Source organism: Theropithecus gelada, chromosome 15 (assembly GCF_003255815.1).
Source record: "Theropithecus gelada isolate Dixy chromosome 15, Tgel_1.0, whole genome shotgun sequence".
In the NCBI taxonomy this organism is placed as follows: Eukaryota; Metazoa; Chordata; class Mammalia; order Primates; family Cercopithecidae; genus Theropithecus; species Theropithecus gelada.
Genome location: NC_037683.1, coordinates 47,221,530 through 47,242,049, shown reverse-complemented (window position 1 = coordinate 47,242,049; position 20,520 = coordinate 47,221,530). Strand labels below are relative to the sequence as shown.

General features: G+C 45.9%; 1 protein-coding gene across 4 annotated transcripts; it reads left to right on the top strand.

The window, feature by feature from the left end:
- Positions 1 to 5,261: 5,261 nt before the first annotated feature.
- On the top strand, positions 5,262 to 10,168 carry C15H9orf131 (chromosome 15 C9orf131 homolog). 4 transcript variants are annotated; one of them, XM_025358978.1, is made up of 3 exons: positions 5,925 to 6,074; positions 6,124 to 6,687; positions 7,050 to 10,168. In XM_025358978.1, the coding sequence occupies exons 2-3, from the start codon at positions 6,457 to 6,459 to the stop codon at positions 10,026 to 10,028; spliced, it is 3,210 nt and encodes a 1,069-aa protein (XP_025214763.1). In that variant the 5' UTR covers positions 5,925 to 6,074; positions 6,124 to 6,456; the 3' UTR covers positions 10,029 to 10,168. The 4 variants fall into 4 exon arrangements, with proteins under 4 accessions (XP_025214765.1, XP_025214763.1, XP_025214764.1 ...); XM_025358980.1 differs by lacking the exons at positions 5,925 to 6,074; positions 6,124 to 6,687 and adding an exon at positions 5,262 to 5,320; XM_025358979.1 differs by lacking the exon at positions 5,925 to 6,074 and having other exon boundaries at positions 6,415 to 6,582.
- Positions 10,169 to 20,520: the final 10,352 nt, after the last annotated feature.

The window sequence follows — 20,520 nt, the reverse complement described above, 5'->3', positions numbered from 1 at the left end:
CACATCTTCCAAATTCAGTATATAATGTTATCATAATGGAGAAAATTTTAAAAGAAACAACATTTCCTACCACCTCTAGCGGGACATAGCTAGAGCGCCTATCAAACACAGGACCTGACACACAGGAGCCCCTCACAAAACGCAGTCATGTGCCAATACCTAGATGTGAAGGCAGCTGCTGTAGAGGCTCCTCCCTTCTAGAAGCCTGAAGTCTCTCCTGTCTGCGAGAGGCCTCACCATGGCTCAGCCTCCGAGATGCCATCCTGGGCCGGCAGGGCAGGTTCAGCTTCTGCCCCTCGGGACTCCATTTCACCTCTGGCCGCTGACACTCTGCCCCATGGGCCTTTTGGGGGCTCCTACTCCCCATTCCCACCGGACCACCAGGGGCACTGCGGCCTCACAACTCCCTCATCCCCTGGGAAACAATTCCCCCAGGACCGTGGGCATTATCCCTCCAGTGGACGTCGGCCCCACAAGCAGAGTTTAAGAAACTGACCCCTCACGGAGGGACGGCTCCGTGAGATCTCACTGTCCTGACCAGTCCTGCCACCGCCAGGACGCTGGGCCTCTCAGACACTCTATGAGACCAGTCCAAGCCCAGGTGGCAACTGGAGCTGGGTTGTTGGCCGGGCCCTTAACACTACATCCCTACGGAGAGGGCGGAACAGGAGAGAGGAGTAGCAGGAGAAGGGAAAGGCAGAGGGGGCGGTGGAGAGGAAGAAACCGCGAGTTCCGATGGAGGCTGTGGCTGCGCGTCGATGCTCGACCAGGACGCTGGAGATCCGGCGCGGGTACCAGAAGCCGGAGGGCCCGGGAGGTGGGGGCGGGTCCTGCAGCGGAAAGGCCTGTTGGGCGCTCCGCCCGAATCTCAGTTGTGAGCTTAAATGCCCAGCTCTCATATCAAGGAAGCGAAGGCACCTTCAGCCTCCTGAGGAGATACCAGGGGAGGCCGCTGTTAGGAAGCCTGAGAGCGCCCACTGGCGGCCCTGTCCCAAGATAGGCTCCGTGCCTGGGCAGACTGGGCGGGGCCTCTCCCAGAAACCACGCTCATAGTTTGTTCATTCACCCAGAGGGTGCTGAGTCCTAACCAGAAACTAAGCGCAAGTTACTGACGTTGGGGCAGTGAACTGGGTACGAGGTTCCTTCCGTCTGAAAAGACATATTTAAGCCACAAGTTACAACCTACTGTGGAAAGCGCTGTGTGTGGGGGTTGGGGAAGCAGTGATAAGGGCACTCATTGCGGCTTGGGAGAGTCAAGGGAGGTCTCCAGAGGGGCACCAGCCACAGTAGCAGGACAGAAGTAGAACGGATGCGATGGTTTTTGATGATGAAAAGTTACCATCTGACGTCTTCTGGTTCCTCTGAGACCTGCTGGCTGCTGGGGGTGAAGGGGAAAAGAAGTTGAGGGGGCCTTGATCTTGGACTTCCCAGCCTCCAGAATTATGAGAAATAAATGCTTGTTGTTTAAGCCAAAAAAAAAGAAAAGAAAAGAAAAAAAGGTTAAATCAGATAATAAATGTTAGAGTATAAATGTGTTCCACATCATGGAGGAGCAAAAAAAATTGCATTATTTATTTTTTCTAAATTAAATTAGATCTGGCTCACAACCCCATTTACTAGGGTGGAAAGACAACCAGTATCAACCATTTATTGGGCCCCATTTCCCTCTTTAGCATGTTGTACACTGACAAAAAAAAAAAAAAAAAACACTTAGAAAACAGCCTCCGGGCCAGGTGTAGTGGCTCAGGCCTGTCATCCCTGAACTTTGGGAGGCTGAGGAGGGAGGATCACTTGAGCCCAGGAGTTGGAGACCAGCCTGGGCAACACAGAGAGACTGCATCTTTAAAAAAAAAAAAAGAAAAGAAAAGAAAAGAAAGAAAGAAAGAGAGAGAAGGAAGGAGGGAGGGAGAGAGGGAAGGAAAAAAAAAAAAAAGAGCCTCTGGTCTTCAGTCTGTCATGGTCGTTCCTGGGATGACCATTGTCTAAATCCATATGATGGTCCATTCAAAGGCAGGCAGATTCATAGCATCTCTGCCAAGTATGCACACTAGATCTCTGTAGTTCCCAAGACAAAGTGCTAGATGCTTAGTCCCAAAGCCATTAAATCAGCACTCCCTATCAGAAGTCATGGCCAGGCGTGGTGTCCTCACGCCTGTAATCCCAGCACTTTGGGAGGCTGAGGTGGGCAGATCACTTGAGGTCAGGAGTTCAAGACCAGCTTGGACAACATGGTGAAATGCTATCTCTAATAAATATACAAAAATTAGCCAGGCATGTTGGCAGGCACCTGTAATCCCAGATACTTGGGAGGCTGAAGCAGAAGAATCACTTGAACCCGGTAGGCGAAGTTTGCAGTGAGCTGAGATTGCTCCACTGTTATACAACTTTATCCAGATTCTGTGTGAAGGGGAATTTAGTTTAACTAGGTGGTTTTTTTTTTTTGGTTTGGAAACACAAAATCCACCAACAATCCCATGAGACAGGACAGGTGTGGTGGCTCATGCTTGTAATCCCAACACTGGGAGGCCCAGGCAGGTGGATCACTTAAGCCCAGGAGTTCGAGACCAGCCTGGGCAACAATGCAAAACACTATCTACAAAAAAATACAAACATTAGCCAGGTGTGGTGGTGTGTGTGCCTGTAGTCCTAGCTACTCGAGAGGCTGAGATGGAAGGATCACTTGAGCCTGGAAGATCAAGGGTGCAGTGAGCTGAGATCACGCCACCGCATTCCAGCCTGGGTGACAGTGAGACCCCGTCCCAAAAAAACAATCATATGAGACAAGAAATCCAGTATTCCTGGAAGAAAAGTGAGCAAAGTTATCTTTTTATCCTACTAGTCATCCCATCTGGCAAGGAGTAGGAGACAGAAACTGGTAAATTATCTTGCCATAATGTAAATTAACAAGCACAGAATAAGTGTTGAGTATTACCTTCTCTGTCTTCCATCAGGACTCAATTTACCTTCTTCATCTAGTGGTTGCAAATTCAAATACCACACAGATAATATAAATTAGTAAAAATAGACAAGTGGAAGAAAACAAAATCATAGGCACAATGATCAACAGTAACTAGCCCTTAGTCTTGGCATTAAACTTTTTTTTTTTTTTTGAGACATGATCTCACTCTGTTGCCCTGACTGGAGTGCAGTGGCATGATCATAGCTCACTGTAGCCTTGAACTCCTGGTCTCAAGCAATCCTCTTGCCTTGGCCTTCCAAAGTGCTGGGATTACAGGTGTGAGTAGTCACCATACCCAGTCTTGGCATTTACTCTAAGAACAGGGTGAGAACTGCAGTGAACTGGAGAGCACAAGTTTATTCCAAAGGGAGCAATTGCTACTTAGCTCCAAATAGCCTTTACTTTGTGGGAACATAAGTCCAGTGTTGCCAGATTTTAAGTTGGAAATAATATTATATACAATCTACTGATTTACAATAGTGGCTACTCATTCAGGTTTTTCTTAAAAAACACCGCTGGTCACAGTTAAAAAGCACTGTCTGGGCCAAATGTTACACATAAGTAGCTCATCTTGATGCCCTTCAATGGTTTCAGCTGCTACATATATGCTGCTAGATGTCAAATCTACAGCCACCCCTCCCCATACACTGTTCTCCCAAGCTTCAGATCCATGTATCTGTCCCTTGCCTAGCTTTACCTTGAGGTGACATCAGAACCTCAAATTCAAATATCTAAAATGGAACCCATCACCATCCCCCAACCACCCTAACTTGGTTCCCAGATCTTTGTTTCTTATCTCAGTGAAAATGCACCAACAAACATCCAGTTTCCCAAGTCAGAAATCTTGGAGTCACCCTCAATTTACTCTCTCCCCCAACTCATCCTATTGATAAACAAGTCTAATCAATTTTATCTCTGGAATTCTACTTGAATCCATATTCCCCATGCCCACCATCACTGCCATGGTTCCAGCCTCACTTTAGTTTTTCTTTAACTAAAACAAGACTCACCTAACCTCTTGCCTTTCGTGTCTTTACCCTCACTAGAATGTTATTTCCAAGACACAAACTTCATCTTCTCACTTCCCTGTTTAAAACTTTTCAGTGGTTTCACATTGAAAAGTGACAGAGTTCCAACTTCTTAGCCTGGTGTTCAGGGGCTTTGTGATCTTGTCTTTCTAGGTTCATCTCCTACCGTTTCCCCAACCCCCAAACAAAACTACAGCCACACTGCAATACCTTCAATTTCCATAATGGGTCATAGTTTCTCTGCCCTAGCACATTTACATAGGCTGTTCCTACTGCCTGATTGTTCTCTCACTCCCTACACTACATCCTCACTTTCTTGGTTCCTCAAATCAAGCATTAATCATCTCCTCTGGGAAGCACCCTCACCATCAACCTCCTTCTTCAGACTGGGTATCTGTTCTCTGGACCCATAATACTCTGTGCATATCTCTATTTTCATTATCTATTACTTCACTGATCCCCCAATGAAATGGGACCTAGTTTAGTGCAGAGACTCTATCTTACTTCTGCAGTTTCAAGTCTGAGCACAATACCTGGTCCATAATAGGCATTCAACAAATGCTGCATGAATGAATGAATCAATCTAGTCGAACTCATGGTACCAAAGGAGAAACCTCTCTTGGTTTCTCAAGATCATGTGGTGGTTCAGTGACGGAGCTAGAGAACGCAAGTCTCCTCACTTTCAGCTCAGCACACTTTCCACCAGAACAAATCAGCTTTTAATGAGAACAGGGATTGAAGCGTGGCCCTGAAAGGAAGGGCCGATATGGAACAAAGTGGTGGTTTTAGGGGAAAATGGAGGAAATAAGAAAGGCAAAGCACATTTATTTGTCATCCTTAACATGAATGCTTCACAGTTCACAGCTGACACAAGCAAAAAAAGAGGGGATAGATTCCAACCATTAAAAACAGAATGAAGCTTATAATCAGAAACTTTAAATAGAAATTTAATACAGCATACATTATGTACCAGGCATTATTCTAAGCATTCACATTTATTCATTTAATCCTTGTTAGAAATGTTTGGTCCCCGGTGCCATAAAGAAATAGCACTTGAATATAAATTAAATTTCCTCAGCAAGGTCATTTTTACTTTCTGCAGAAAGGGTACACTCGCCAGCAGTTTTGCCACGAAGAGTATACCGAACAAAGGAGGCAGGGTCATTTACAGCCTGACGCATCCACCCTACTGCTGTGTCCGGTTTCCATTGGCTGGAACGGGACCTCACATTCTGTTATTTGTCCTGGCTAGCAACTTAGAACTTTTTAAAAAGAGGCAAAGGCAGAGGAGAACAAAGGAAGGAAGAAGTTAACTTGTGGAATGCTGAGAAAGGTAAAAACACCTTCAAATACAGAAGAGGAACAGGCTATGACCTAATGCTTGCTTGGACCAATATAAGCATGCCAGGGCAAATATTTAGGCTAAATTGTGGAAACTACGTTGATTTCTTTATTATGGCTAGCAGATATTTAAGAATGTTAGCACAAGTATTTGAATAAATTTTGCTTCTAAGAGAAGTTACTATTTATTCCTAATTAGACGGAGAGGAAAGTCTTTGAAGAGGAACCATTACTTTACTTTTTACATCCTCAAAACAACCCTATGTAGTAAGTAATAATATTATTGTGCTGGGTACAGTGGCCCATGCGTGTAATCCCAGCTTCTCGGAGGCTGAGATAGGAGGCTCTCTTGAACTCAGGAGGTCAAGACCAGCTGGGGCAATACAGTGAGACCCTACCTCTAAAAATAACATGCCAGGCAAGATGGCTCACGCCTATAATCCCACCACTTTGGGAGGCCAAGGCAGGAGGATCCCTAGAGCTCAGGAGTAGAGACCAGCCTGGGCAATATGGAGAGATCCTGTCTCTACAAAAATAAAAAATATAAAAATTAGCTGGGCATGGTGGCACATGCCTGTGGTCCCAGCTACTCAGGAGGCTGAGGCAGGAGGAGCACTTGAGCCCAGGAGGTTGAGGCTGCAGTGAGTTGTGATCACACCACTGCACTCCAGTCTGGGTGACACAGTGAGATGCTGTCTCAAAATAACGGTAATAATAAATATCTATAAAATAAAGATAATGATTATCTTATCAAACTACTTAAATCTTTTCAGTGCCTCATTTTTCTTATCTAGCTATACAGATAAGAAAAATGAGGCACTGAAAAGATTAAGTAGTTTTGAGTTTTCACAGGTAGGAAATGACAGAGCTTGATTTGAATAAGGCAGTTAGGTGCTAGAATCCATGTACTTAACCACAATGCCTGAAGCATAATTCTGAACTGGGCAATCAAAAGGGGATCACCCACATTTCACTGAGTGAGGCAGGAATTGCCTGATGGAGGAAATTTTTTTTTCGTTCTAAATTCAGGAAGAAGGCTGTTAAGCCCAGGCCTCTGTGGGGGATGGGAGTTCTTTGTTCTGTGATGCAGTGATGACCTCAGGGTAAACTGCCACAAGGCTAAGGGAAATGGAATGGCTGCTGGAGGACCTGCTCGGGGCTAAGGGGGATATGGGGCTTCTCTGGGGCCAACTGACCCATACCCTAGCCTGCAGACACTGCGGCAGCAGCTGCTTCCAGAGTCCAGGAAATCTGGTGACACTATTCTTATTCATGGTTTGGCAGATTCGGAGATGGTGGCAGCTTGGAAGGTTGCGACAGCTTCATCCCTGGTGCTCTGGGAATATGGTGCAAGGCAAGGTGGGTGACCTGTGACTGTACAGCTGGATGAATGACTGCTGACACCACATGTGAGGTCATTGGTATGAATGTGGGCCCAGGTGAGTGACTATAAGCCCTAGATGTGAGGCTGGGTGAATAACCACTGACATTAGATTTGAAGCCAGGTGAGTGACCATGGACTCTAGATGTACAGCTATGTGAGGGAATACTGATCCAAATGAGGACTGGGTAATGACCATTAATACTAGATGAGCAGCTGTGTAGGTGACTGACCACACATGTGGGATTGGTGAGTCCACTCTGTAGACTGAGTGCCTCGTAACAAACCCTGTGTATCCAAATAGGCTTCATGCCTGAGAGTATCTTTCTCTACTTCCCAGGACCTACCACTTCTGCACCATGTGGCCTTCCTTGATCGCCTGTGCAAGCAGAAATCAGAAGTGGAGGAAGAAGGGGAAGAGGAGGAGGAAGAGGTGGAAGACGAGGCATCTCCGGATCCACTGAAGCCATGTTCTCCTACCAAAGAAGCTCCCACTGGAGAGCAAGCCACTCCAGCCCCACCCCAGCCATCCTGTGGTTCTGAGGGCCTCCTCAAGGCCACAGGGATACCAGAGCAAACAGTCACGCAGCCCGTGAGCCCTTCAAGATCCTTCCCCATCTTCCAGATTCTGACCAGCTTTCCTGTGAGGCACAAGATAGCATCAGGCAACCACCAGCAGCAGAGAAAAAGCCAGCTCTTCTGGGGTCTCCCCTCTCTGCATAGCGAGTCCTTGGAGGCCATCTTCCTGAGCTCAGGTGGCCCCTCTCCTCTGAAGTTGTCTGTTTGTTCTTCTGTCTTCTTCAACAAGCTTGCCTTCCTACCTAGGTCCAACCTGTTGCTTCCCCAGTATCACTCCTCAGCCCAGTTTTCTACCCATGAGGCCCATACTATGGAAGATCTAGAAGGGATGGCCCCCGATCCTCAGCTGCTTCCACCTCCATCTTCTCCTTCTGTCTCATCACTACCCCTCCATCTAAGGTCCTTCCCTGTAGACCACAAGGGAGTTTTATCTGGCGCTGAGGCACCCACACAGTCCCCTGGAACCAGTCCCCTGGAAGTTCTCCCTGGATATGAGACTCAGTTGGAAACCACAAGACACAAAAAGATGCCCCAAGCTTTTGAGCCTCCGATGCCACCCCCCTGCCAATTCCCAGCTTCTCTGTCAGAACCCAAAAAAGTTAGCCCTGAAGGAGGACTTACTACATCTAAGGACTTCTTGGGACCCATGGGATACAAAGAGAAACCTCAGGCCTCTGAGTCTTCACTGCCAGTCCCTTGCCCTTCCCTGGACTCCCTGCCAGAACTCCAGGGAGAGAGTTCCCTGGAAAATCCATCCAGATATAAGCCCCAGTGGGAATGCACAGAAAACTCAGGAAACCTCTGGGCTTTTGAGTCTCCAGCCTTGGACCTCAATCCAGGGCTCTCTGGAACCAGCCCTGAATGTGTCCCACCAAGATCTGAGACACCATGGAAGGGCACGCAGAGTAGAGAAAATACTTGGGTCCCTGCAGACCCAGTTTCACCTCCCGGCCTTCGCTCAGTCCCTCTCCTGGAGTCTCTAGTAATGGGCCTCCAGGGAGTCCTGTCTGAATCCAAAACTTTGTGGGAGACCATGGGGCAGAAAGAGAACCTCTGGACATCTGATTCCCCAGACCCTGTTCATAGCGCATCTCCAACTTCCCTTATGGAGCCACACAGAGTCAATCCTGGGGAAGGCCTCACTACATCAGAAGCTACGTGGAAAGACACTGAGCATTCCAGGAATTCCTGGGTTTCTAGGTCTCCATCTCTGGCCCTCAGCCCACTCCCAGCTCTTGCACTGGAGCCACTCAGAGTTAGATCCATGGGGGTCCTGTCTGATTCTGAAGCTAGATATGGAAACATACGAAAGAACTCCTGGGCCTCTAAGCACCCAGTTTGTAACTCACCCCAAGACCTGCATGGAGTCAGCCCTCTGGGAGTCTTGTCTGATTCTCAGTCTACTGTAGGGGAAATGGAGCAAAAAGAAAACTGTGTTCCTGTGTTCCCAGGTGGGGGCTCCAATCCATCCTCAAACTCTGTTTCAAAGTCCCACATAAGTGAGCCTATCGCAGACCAAAGCAACTGTGAGCCTGATGGGGAAGCAGTGGAGCAAAGAACGAACCACTGGGCCACTGAGCTCCCAGCCCCCAGGTCACTCTGTACTCCTCTACCAGAGCCACACATTGACCTTGAATTTGTGTGGAGAAATATGCAACAAAGAGAAGTTCCCCAAGGCCCCAGCCCTCTGGCAGTGGATCCCCTACACCCAGTGCCCTGGCCTCCCACCCTAGCTGAAGCTGTGAAGATTGAGCGCACTCATCCTGGTCTACCCAAGGGACAGACGTGCCCAGGGGTTAAGGCAGAGGTCCCACAATCCCAGAGAGGGACTGTCCCAGAGGTGCTCACCCATCCTAGGATCCATGCCTGGCAGTGGAGTAGAGAGTTGAAACTCAGGCTGAAGAAACTGCAGCAGAGGTCTGCCTCCAGAGCCCTTGGACCAAGTCAATCATTTTGCAGCTCCCCTATTCTGAGCTCCACAATTCCAGACTCCTGGGGACTCCCTTCCCGCCCACCACAGCAGATTTATCCCCCTAATCCATGCCCCCACTCTTCAAGTTGTCATCCTCAAAAAGTTCAGGGCACAGTACCTCAGCCTGTCCAGTCCTCCCACTGTCATCACTCTCAATCCTCTTCCCAGATTCAGTCACAGGAGTCTGGCAGGGCAGAACAAGGATCTCAAAGAGGGGAGAAAATGAAGGGGAAGATGGTGAGCCAGGTCCCATTCCAAGGGTCATTTGTACGCATGGAGGCTGGTGTGAACTATCCATCTCCAGGCCCAGGAGAACCCTCAAACTCTAAGGTTCTGGTCTCAGACAAGAGAAAGGACAAGGCTTCAGCCTCATCCTCAGCCAAAAAAGGAGAGCACCCTAGAAAACCCAAAGCAGGAGACCATAGAGGAGGGACTGCAAGGTTGGGGTTATCCACAGTCACAGGGAAGAACCACCCCGCCCAGGCCAGAAGCCTAGTAGAGGCCCCTGTAAGCACATTTCCTCAAAGGTATCAACACAGGGGCCAGAGCTCTCAACACACTGCTTTTCCCCAGCTGCTTCTCCCCAAAGCTTCGGGTCCCCAGGATCAGCCAGAGGCAGGTCTGAGAGCAAGTGACATCCTGACCCCTCACCACTGTAAGCACTGTCCTTGGGCCCACATGGAGAAGCATCTCTCCTCCCCTACCCTCAAGGCTTCCCTTACCAGGGGTTTCCAAAAGGTGTTAGCCAAATGCCTGGGTAACCATTGACCCCTACCCACCAAATCTAGTCAGTAGAGAAAAGGCTGGTAATACTGGCACTTGGTATGCCAAGACCTGAAGCCAAACCAGGGGGATGGTGGGGATGTGGAGACAAGAAATGGAAATTCTAATAAACTAGCTGAATTAGACAAATCCCATTCATGTTTTCTTTGGAATCCAGGGTACTGAAAATGTCACTTCCCAATTCTGCTGCAGCCATATCCCCTCAGGTTCAAGTCCCAGAAGTATAGGACTCAGGATTCTGCAGGCTTAACTCTCTTTTATGGATCTTCACAGATGATCACATCTGGAGTCCACACATCCCTACTCTACGGGGTGAGGCTACAAGGCCAGGTCAGCATAACCCAGAGCCGCCCTTGAGAGGGAACGACTTCACAGCATGTGGACAAAAAACTACATCCATTCACATGAGCACAGGTAGCCTGAGTCTAGGCAACTGTGCTTGGTCCTGGGTATTCTCTTCTTCATCCACTTGACCCGTAAGTTTTCCACATATCTTTCTGACCATTTCTTCTCAGCCCTCTGCTCTTTTCTCTCCCTGGATCAGCTCATCCATCTCCAAGGCCATGAAAACAAGTGCCTTTTAATATGTCTAGTAACCATCTGGATTTCTATAATCACCTGGTCATATCCTCTACCCATTTTCTAACGCACTATTTGTTGGATATTGTATTAGTCAACGTATTACACTTTTCTACGGCTGCTATAACAAATTACCACAAAACAAATTTATTTTGTCCGAAGTCTGACACAGAGCCTGGGTGCAGTGGCTCACATCTGTAATCCCAACGCTTTGGGAGGCCGAGATGGGCTGATAGCTTGAGCCCAGAAGTTTAAGACCAACTGGGCAACATGGCAAACCACTGTCTCTACAAAAAGGAAAAAAAAATTAGCTGGGCATGGCGGTGCACGCCTATAGTCCCAGCTACTCGGCAAGGTGAGGTGGGAGGATCACCTGAACCAGAGAAGTCAAGGCTACAGTGAGCCACTGCACCACTACATTCCAGCCTGGGCAACAGACCCTGTCTCCTCTCGGCAAAAAAAAAAGTCTGACACATTCCTCACAGGGCTAAAATCAAGGGGTTGGCCGGGCTGCATCCTTTTCTCTAGGCTCTGGGTAGGATTCACTCCTTGCCTTTCCCAGTTTCTAGAGGCTGCCCACATTCCTTGGTTACTGATCCCCTTCTTCTATCTTTAAAGCTAGCAAAGGCAAGTCAAGTGCTTCTCACAGTATATCACTCTGACCTCTTCTGCCTCCCTCTTCCACCTTTTTTTTTTTTTGAGACGGAGTTTCACTCTTATCACCCAAGCTGCAGTGCAATGGCACAATCTCGGCTCACTGCAACCTCTGCCTCCTGTGTTCAAGTGATTCTCCTGCTTCAGCCTCCCGAGTAGCTGGGATTACAGGGATGCACCACCACACCTGGCTAATTTTGTATTTTTAGTAGAGATGGGGGTTTCTCCATTTTGGTCAGGCTGGTCTCGAACTCCTGACCTGAGGTGATCCACCCACCCCGGCCTCCCAAAGTGCTGGGATTACAGGCGTGAGCCACCACGCCCGACCTTACCTCTTCCACTTTTAAGAACCCTTATGATTACACTAGGCAAAGCTGAATACTCCAGGATACTTCCAATTTAAAGTCAGTTGATGGCCAGGCGCAGCAGTGGCTCATGCCTGTAACAGTCCCAGCACTTCAGGAGGCCACGGCAGGTGGATCATTTGTGGCCAGGAGTTCAAGACCAGTCTGGCCAACATGGCAAAACCCCATCTCTACTAAAAACATAAAAATTAGCTGGGCATAGTGTGTGTGCCTGTAATCCCAGCTACTCCGGAGGCTTAGGCAGGAGAATCGCTTGAACTCAGGAGGCGGAGGTTGCCAAGATCATGCCACTGCACTCCAGCCTTGACAACACAGCCAAGAGCCTGTCTCTAAATAAATAAATGAATAAAGTCAGTTGATTAGCAACCTTAATTCCATCTGGAACCTTAATGCCCTCTTTCCATGTGAAATAATATATACATAGGTTCCAAGGATTACGATGTGGGCATCTTGAGGGCCATGATCCTGCCTACAGAGATAGTAACCCAATCTGTTATGTATGTTCCAAATATTTTCTTCCAATCTATAGCTTACTGTCTAATTTTATGGTGACTTCTACTGTATCAAAGTTAATTTTTTTTATGTAGTTAAATCTACCAACATTTTACTTCATGACTTCTAAAACATTTTCTCCTGGCACTTTGATAATTTTGTATATTTATGTTTTAGATTACTGATTTTTACGGTATGAAGTGATAATCTAACCTTCCCCCAAATCATGTCCAATTTACCAATACCATTTTTAAAAAATAGAATGTCTTGAGCCCATTCCATTAAATATGGTGTACTGTAAAAACATGAGTCATTTCTAAGCATCTCTAGGCTTCAGGTCCTCATATCCAACAGCATACCAGACATCATCTCATATTTGACTTGTCCAAAAACATATTTTCCCTTTAACCTTTCCCTCCAACATGCCCATTCCTATCAAAAGGCATGACATCCATCTAAATACTTAAGCTTTGACTCCTCCTTCCTCCCTGATCTACTCCATCATCAAATCTTGTCAGCCAGGCTCAGTGGTTCATGCCTGTAATCCCAGCACTTTGGCAGGCTGAGGCAGGAGGATCATTTGAGGTCAGGAGATCGATACCAGCCTATGTGATACCCCATCTCTATTAAAAACACAAAAATTAGCCAGATGTGGTGGTGGTGTGCACCTGTAATCCTAGCTACTTGGGAGGCTGAGGCAGAAGAATCACTTGAACCAGCAGGTGGAGGATGCAGTGAGCTGAGATCATGCCACTGTACTCTAGCCTAGACAACAGAGCAAGACTCCATCTCAAAAAAAAAAAAAAAACTTGTCAATTATTCCTATGAAATGTATTTCAAATCCATCTTCTCCTCTCCATTTCCACCATCGCTATTGTCTTGGTCATTATTTCTCAGTAAATTGGTTGCTCTATTCCTTCTAATCCATCCTGCACATGGCTACAATTCTCTGGAGATCAACTGCCCTGATCTCTTCAACAAGTGTCATAAAAGTTTGAGTAAAAGGCTAGGAGTAGTGGTACACGCTAAATCCCAGCTACTTGGGAGGCTGAGGCAGGAGAACCCCTTGAGCCTAGGATGTAGTGTGTTATGCCGATTGTAAACCGACTGAAGCTAAGTTTGGCATCAATATGGTGACCTTCCAGAAGTGGGGGACCACTAGTGCCTAAGTAGGGGTGAACTGGCCCAGGTAGGAAACAGAGCAGATAAAATTCCTGTACAGATCAGTAGTGGTATAGCACCCGTAAATAGCCACTACACTCTAGCCTGAGCAACAGAACGAAATCCTCTAATTTTTTAAAGTTTGAATAAAGGAACCTAACAGATACCAACTTGTGGACCTAAGTTGGATATTGGTTTGGTCCAAATAGCTGTGAATGACATTTGGGTCTGTTGGGGGAAACTCTGAATATGGTATGGGTATCTAGATTGGTTCTTGACCTCTAGATTTTGCTTTTAGAGACAGGGTCATGCTCTGTCACCCAGGCTAGGGTGCAGTGGTGTGATCACAGTTCGCTGCAGCCTCTAACTCCTGGGCTTCAGTGATCCTCCTGCCTCAGCCTCCTGAGTAGCTAGGACTACAGCTGTGTACCACCATGCCCAGTGAACTTTTTTTTAAATTTATTTTTTGTAGAAATGAGGACTCACTCTGTTACCTGGACTGGTGTCAAACTCCTGGCCTCAACCAATCCTTCTGCCTCGACCTCCCAAAATGCTGGGATTTAGGCATGAGCCACCACTACCATGCTCAACCAAGAACATTTACATAAAGGGAAAGGTAAAGATACTGACCAAGACCAGGGGCGGTGGCTCACGCCTGTAATCCCAGCACTTTCGGAGGCTGAAGTGGGCGGATCACAAGGTCAGGAGATCGAGACCATCTTGGCTAACACGGTGAAACCCCATCTCTACTAAAAATACAAATAAATTAGCCGGGCGTGGTGGCGGGTGCCTGTAGTCCCAGCTACTCGGGAGGCTGAGGCAGGAGAATGGTGTGAACCTGGGAGGCAGAGCTTGCAGTGAGCTGAGATCACGCCACTGGACTCCAGCCTGGGTGACAGAGCAAGACTCTGTCTCAAAAAAAAAAAAAAAAAAAAAAAAAAAAGAAGATACTGACCAAAACCAAAAAGTTATAATGCAGTTTGATCTCAATTTGGTTTAAAAATACCACATGTATAGACACATACACAAAAAAGATCCAGAAACATATGCACTAAAGTTATTAAAATAGTGATGACCTCCGGATATTGGAAATATTTTTTAAATTTTGCTTGTAATCAATTTCTTTCTTAGACAGGGTCTCATTCTGTCACCCAGGCTGGAGTGCAGTGGTATGATCACTGTTCACTGTGGCCTCTACCTCCTGAGCTCAAGTGATCTTCCCACCTCAGCCTCCCAAGTAGCTAGGACTACCAGCACACACTACCATACCCAGCTAATTTTTGTATTTTTTGTAGAGATGAGATCTTACCAAGTTGCCCAGTCTGGTCTCGAACTCCTAAGCTAAAGCGATCTGCTCACCTCGGCATCCCAAAATGCTGGGATTACCAGTGTGAGTCACCATGCCCTGGCCTATTTTTCTAAATTTCTACAATGCACATTACTGCTTCTATAAAAATAAAAGGTTATTTAATGTAAATTGTCTATGCATAACCATGTGCATGTGATTGATAATATTGTATTGTACACTTGGAAACTGTTGGATGAATTACTTGTTTGTTTGTTTTTTTTGCCACAAGAAAGAAATCGAATTGCTTTAACACCGAAATCTAAGTCACTTTCTTGCCTGAATCCTCCAGATGACCCACACCTGTAGGAAAGTTCAGTCCTGGCATTTGAGGGTCTTCACAACATAGTTCCTGATCTCTCCAAATTTACCACAGGACTCTCTTGCTAGTCTAACTTTAAGCTTTATGAGCAAGTGCTGTACTTTCTGACCTGTGCCTCAAACTGTTCTCCTCCACTTCTCCATGTCAAGTTTCCCACCTTCCTTTAAGGCCTAGAAACCGTATTTTATATGGTACTGCCTTCCCTGCAGTCCCACTTAAACACTGTGTGCCTTGTTGACAACTCCTGTTTCCTGATAGTAAGGCTTTAACATGAGGTTCTCTGAGGTCAAGCCCAAATTCTCAATTGAGTGTTCTTTCCACTCTATCATATTCTCTCTAGTCTGTATATTTGGTTGAGAATCAACCAGTCAGAAGGTACATGCTGCTTCCTTGTGTCACTGTTCTGTTCCAAAGCTTTATTTAGCCCAAACCTGTCTATAGGGTCTGAGTCCAAAACTCACCACCTGCTGGCCAAGGATGGAACTAAAGGTACTTTCCCTCTCCCACTACTATGATCTCCAAAGACAATGCAATTCTGAATTTCCATTTTACATGGGAATGTGAGTCCATACTTCTCTGAGTAGCTTTATAAAAAAAAAATCCAAATCCTGTATTAAGTATTTTAAAGCCCTTAGTGGGTTGTAGGGCTGAGCAAAGGTTAGCAAAGCACTTGACATTTGCCACAGTTCAGCTGAAATGGAAGACCTGCATCCTTCATGGGCACTGTGTCCACTGGACTTTCAGGGGAATTTGTAGGATCAGTACCTTAGATCGATCTATCTATATATACATATAGATAGATAGCTTTTTTTTTTTTTTTTTTTGAGACGGAGTCTTGCTCTGTCGCCTAGACTCACTGCAAGCTTCGCCTCCCGGGTTCATGCCATTCTCCTCCCGAGTAGCTGGGATTACAGGTGTCCACCACCACACCCGGCTAATTTTTTGTATTTTTAGTGGAGACAGGGTTTCATTGTGTTATCCAGAATGGTCTCAATCTCCTGACCTAGTTAGTGGTCCACCCGCCTCGGCCTCCCAAAGTGCTGGGATTACAGGTGTGAGCCACAGCGCCTGGCCAGACGTAAACATGTTTTAAGATATGAGGTATACTGTTCCATCTTTGTTTTTGCCTCTATGGCATACTGCTGGTCCTCTATTTGATACCATATTCTTGGTCAGAAATCCAACCTCTAATCGCAGTGTTTACCCTCTATAAAGTGATCAGCTACAGTAAGATCACATTCCAATTTCTTTCTAGGAATAATGTGAGGGGAAAGATGGACTGCCTACACAATTTGCCTCTTGGTTTAAGTATGCATTTCTGCAGTTTAGAAAGCATTTTTCAATCATTTTATCAGACTAAGAAACTTGAGGCCCCAAAAGAGCTATCACCTTGTTCACAGCTATACAGGTATAACTGGCAACTCACATGTAGAAGAATGAAACTGGATCCTTACCTCTCACCTTATACAAAAATCAACTCGAGGCCTGGTGCAGCAGCAGCTCATGCCTGAAATCCCAGCACTTTGGGAGGCCGAGGTGGGAGGATCACCTGAGGTCAGGAGTTTGAAACCAGCCTGGCCAACATGGGTGAAACCCCGTCTCTACTAAAAATACAAAAATTAGCCAGAGGCGTGGTGGTGCATGCCTGCAATCCCAGCTACTTGGGAGGCTTGAAGCAGGAGAATCACTTGAGCCCGGGAGGCAGAGGTTGCACTGAGCTGAGATGGAGTACTTCTAGGCTGGGTGACGGAGGGAGACTCCGTCTCAAAAAAAAAAAAAAAAATCAACTCCAGATGGTTCAAAGACTTAAATCTAAAACCTGAAACCATAAAAATTCTAGAACATCAGAAAAACCCTTCTAAACATTGGCTTAAGCAAAGACTTCACGACCCAAGAATCCAAAAGTAAATGCAACAAAAACAAAGATAAATAGATGGAACTCAATTAAATTAAAAAGCTTCTGCACAGCAAAAGAAACAATCAGCAGAGTAAAAAGACAACCCACAAAAAATCTTTGCAACCTATACACCCAAAAAAGACTAATATCCAGGATCTACAAGAAACTCAAACAAATCAGCAAGAAAAAAACGATCCTATCAAAAAGTGCTCTAAGCACATGAATAGACAATTCTCAAAAGAAGATACACAAATGGCCAACAAACATATTAAAAAATGCTCAACATCACTAATGATCACAGAAATGCAAATCAAACCCACAATGTGATAACACCTTACTCCTGTAAGAATGGCCATAATCAGTTGGCCGGGCGCGGTGGCTCAAGCCTGTAATCCCAGCACTTTGGGAGGCCGAGACGGGCGGATCACGAGGTCAGGAGATCGAGACCATCCTGGCGAACACGGTGAAACCCCGTCTCTACTAAAAAATACAAAAAACTAGCCGGGCGAGGTGGCGGGCGCCTGTGGTCCCAGCTACTCTGGAGGCTGAGGCAGGAGAATGGCGTAAGCCCGGGAGGCGGAGCTTGCAGTGAGCCGAGATCGCGCCACTGCACTCCAGCCTGGGTGACAGAGCAAGACTCCGTCTCAAAAAAAAAAAAAAAAAAAAAAAGAATGGCCATAATCAAAGTCAAAAAATAAAAGATGTTGGTGTGGATATGGTGATCAGGAACACTTTACACTGCTGGTGGGAATGTAAACTAGTACAACCACTATGGAAAAGTGTGGAGAGTCCTCAAAGAACTAAAAGTAGAACTACCATTTATTCCAGCAATCCCAATACTAGGTATCTACCCAGAGGAAAATAAGTCATTATATGAAAAAGATACTTGTAAACGCACGTTTATAGCAGCACAATTTGCAATTGCAAAACTAATGGAACCAGCCCAAATGCCCATCAATGAGTGGATAAATTGAATTGTGGTATAACTGAGGTCAGGAGTTCAAGACCAGCCTGGCCAACACGGCGAAGCCCCGTCTCTACTAAAAATACAAAAACTAGCTGGGTGTGGTGGCATGTGCCTGTAATCCCACCTACATGGGAGGCTGAGGCAGGAGAATGGCTTGAACTCGGGAGGCAGAGGTTGCAGTGAGCCGAGATCATGCCACTGCACTCCAGCCTGGGTGACAGAGGGAGATTCCGTCTCAAAAAAAAAAAAAAAAAAAAAAAAAAAAATTTATGGTATATATACATACCAGGGAATATTACTCAGCCATAAGGAACGAAATAATGGCGTTTGCAGCAACCAGAATATCATTATTCTAAGTGAAGTAACTCAGGAATGGAAAACCAAACATCGTATGTTCTCACTTGTAAATGGGAGCTAAGCTATGAGAATGCAAAGGCATAAGAATGACACAATGGACTTTGGGGACTCAGGGAAAAGGTGGGAGGGGGGTGAGGGATAAAAGACTACACATTGAGTATGGTGTACACCGCTCAAATGACAGGTGCACCAAAACCTTAGAAATCACCACTAAAGAATTTTTTTTTTTTTTTTTTTGAGACGGAGTCTCGCTCTGTTGCCCAGGCTGGAGTGCAGTGGCGCGATCTCGGCTCACTGCAAGCTCCGCCTCCCGGGCTTACGCCATTCTCCTGCCTCAGCCTCCCAAGTAGCTGGGACCACAGGCGCCCGCCACCTCGCCCGGCTAGTTTTTTGTAATTTTTAGTAGAGACGGGGTTTCACCGTGTTCGCCAGGATGGTCTCGATCTCCTGACCTCGTGATCCGCCCGTCTCGGCCTCCCAAAGTGCTGGGATTACAGGCTTGAGCCACCGCGCCCGGCCAAGAATTTATGTAACCAACCACCACTTGTTCCCTAAAAACCTACTGAAATAACAAATACCAAAAGTGCAAAAATATCCATTTCGCAGCATGAGTTCCACAGCTGCTCCAGTTTAATCAACCAATATAAGTATCATGCATCCTTAAAGATTTTCTATGTAGACCAAAAGGGAGCCTGGTCTTGCCTCGTATAAAGTCTAGGATGACTAATACCAGTGTTGATCATAATTCTGAAGGACACAATCCCAAACACCATAATCCCAAATGTTTAAGTCCCAAAAGATCAAAATCCCTAAAATCACAAGCTGGACAACATAAAATTTCAAATTCTGGGGAAGGGATTAGTACGTTTTTGGTTGTAAACAAGATAGTTGCATCATGCTATACAGAACTATTACCTTGTTACTGTCTTAAGTATGGTTTAAAGAGACACATCAGGGTGCCAAGTTGCCAATGAGCAGAATTGTGGACTTAATTTTAGGTGTCAATTTTACTGGATTAAGTATTTAGAAATCTGGCAAAGCATTATCTGGGTGTGTCTGTGAGGTTGTTTCTGGAGATTACTTTGTAAGTCTGAGTCGGCTCAGTGGGGAAGACCTGCCTTCGATGTTGTTGGGTACCATCCAACAGGCAGGGTCCCAGAGAGAACAAATACAGAAGGCAATTGGTCTGTAAGAGCTAGGATAGATTTTTCTTCTTACGATGGAGTTTCACTCTTGTTGCCCAGTCTGGGGTGCAATGGCGCGATCTCAGCTCACCGCAACCTCGGTGTCCCGGGTTCAAGCTATTCTCTGCCTCAGTCTCCCAAGTAGCTGGGAGTACAGGCATGCGCCACCACGCCTGGCTAATTTTGTATTTTTAGTGGAGATGGGGTTTCTCCACGTTGGTCAGGCTGGTCTCAAACTCCTGACCTCAGGTGATCCGCCCGCCTCAGCCTCCCAAAGTGCTAGGATTACAGGCACGAGCCACCGCGTCCAGACTAGGACAGATTTTTCTTCTGGTGCCTTGGACATTAAAAATTTGACTCCATGACCACAATGTTGACTCTGTGTGTGAGCATTGTATGTGTGCATAAAAATGTTGAAAGTTCCTCAATAAATGAAGAGACGTCTGTTTTTTGTACACGTGCATTTGTGAAGAATAAAACGTTCTCAAGACCTCGTCTCTCTGGGAGACAATGCAGTGGTTACCGTAACAGTTTTTGAACCATCTCATCAAGACTTAGGTTTTCTGTCACAGTATTACAGTTGACCACAGTTATAAAGCTAGATGCCCACAATTACCAAGCATAGTGACAAGCATTTATACATTTCCCTTTCTGACCTATTTCTTTATGAATATGTTTCATCTGCTCATCACCATTATATCTGTGCAACTGTTATTGGTATACCTGAGTGTTTACCTTGCAAAAACGTTACTATTCCCTATTTTATCGTGTAAAGTGGCCTATGAAATGTTCTGTCGTGTTGTTTCTCAAATAAATACGCTTTTTTAAATGTAAGTAAATTTTCGAAGAATGTTTAGCATTTCTTCCAGAATTGTATTTTGGGATTTTGACCTTTTGGGATTGTGATTTTCAGAATTTTAGACTTTAGGGATTTTGATCTTTGGAGACTACAGTATTTTATTCAAAATTATGGTGTTCAGGACTGTCTTTTATGTCCCAAACCCAATCAACATATATTTCGTAATTTATTTTCTCTGCACCCCCTGGGTGAGGCATATATTTAGTAATATTTAGTAATTTATTTTCTCTGCACCCTCTGGGTGAGGCATCATTGTACTGACCCCAGAAGCACTAAGTGATTGAAGAGGACAGTC

Bases quoted from the DNA above. Each gene is read 5' to 3' on its own strand.
- C15H9orf131 (XM_025358978.1), top strand. From the start codon at position 6,457: ATGGAATGGCTGCTGGAGGACCTGCTCGGGGCTAAGGGGGATATGGGG. The intron at 6,688-7,049 runs GTGGGTGACCTG...TCTACTTCCCAG, and splicing joins GGAATATGGTGCAAGGCAAG to GACCTACCACTTCTGCACCA.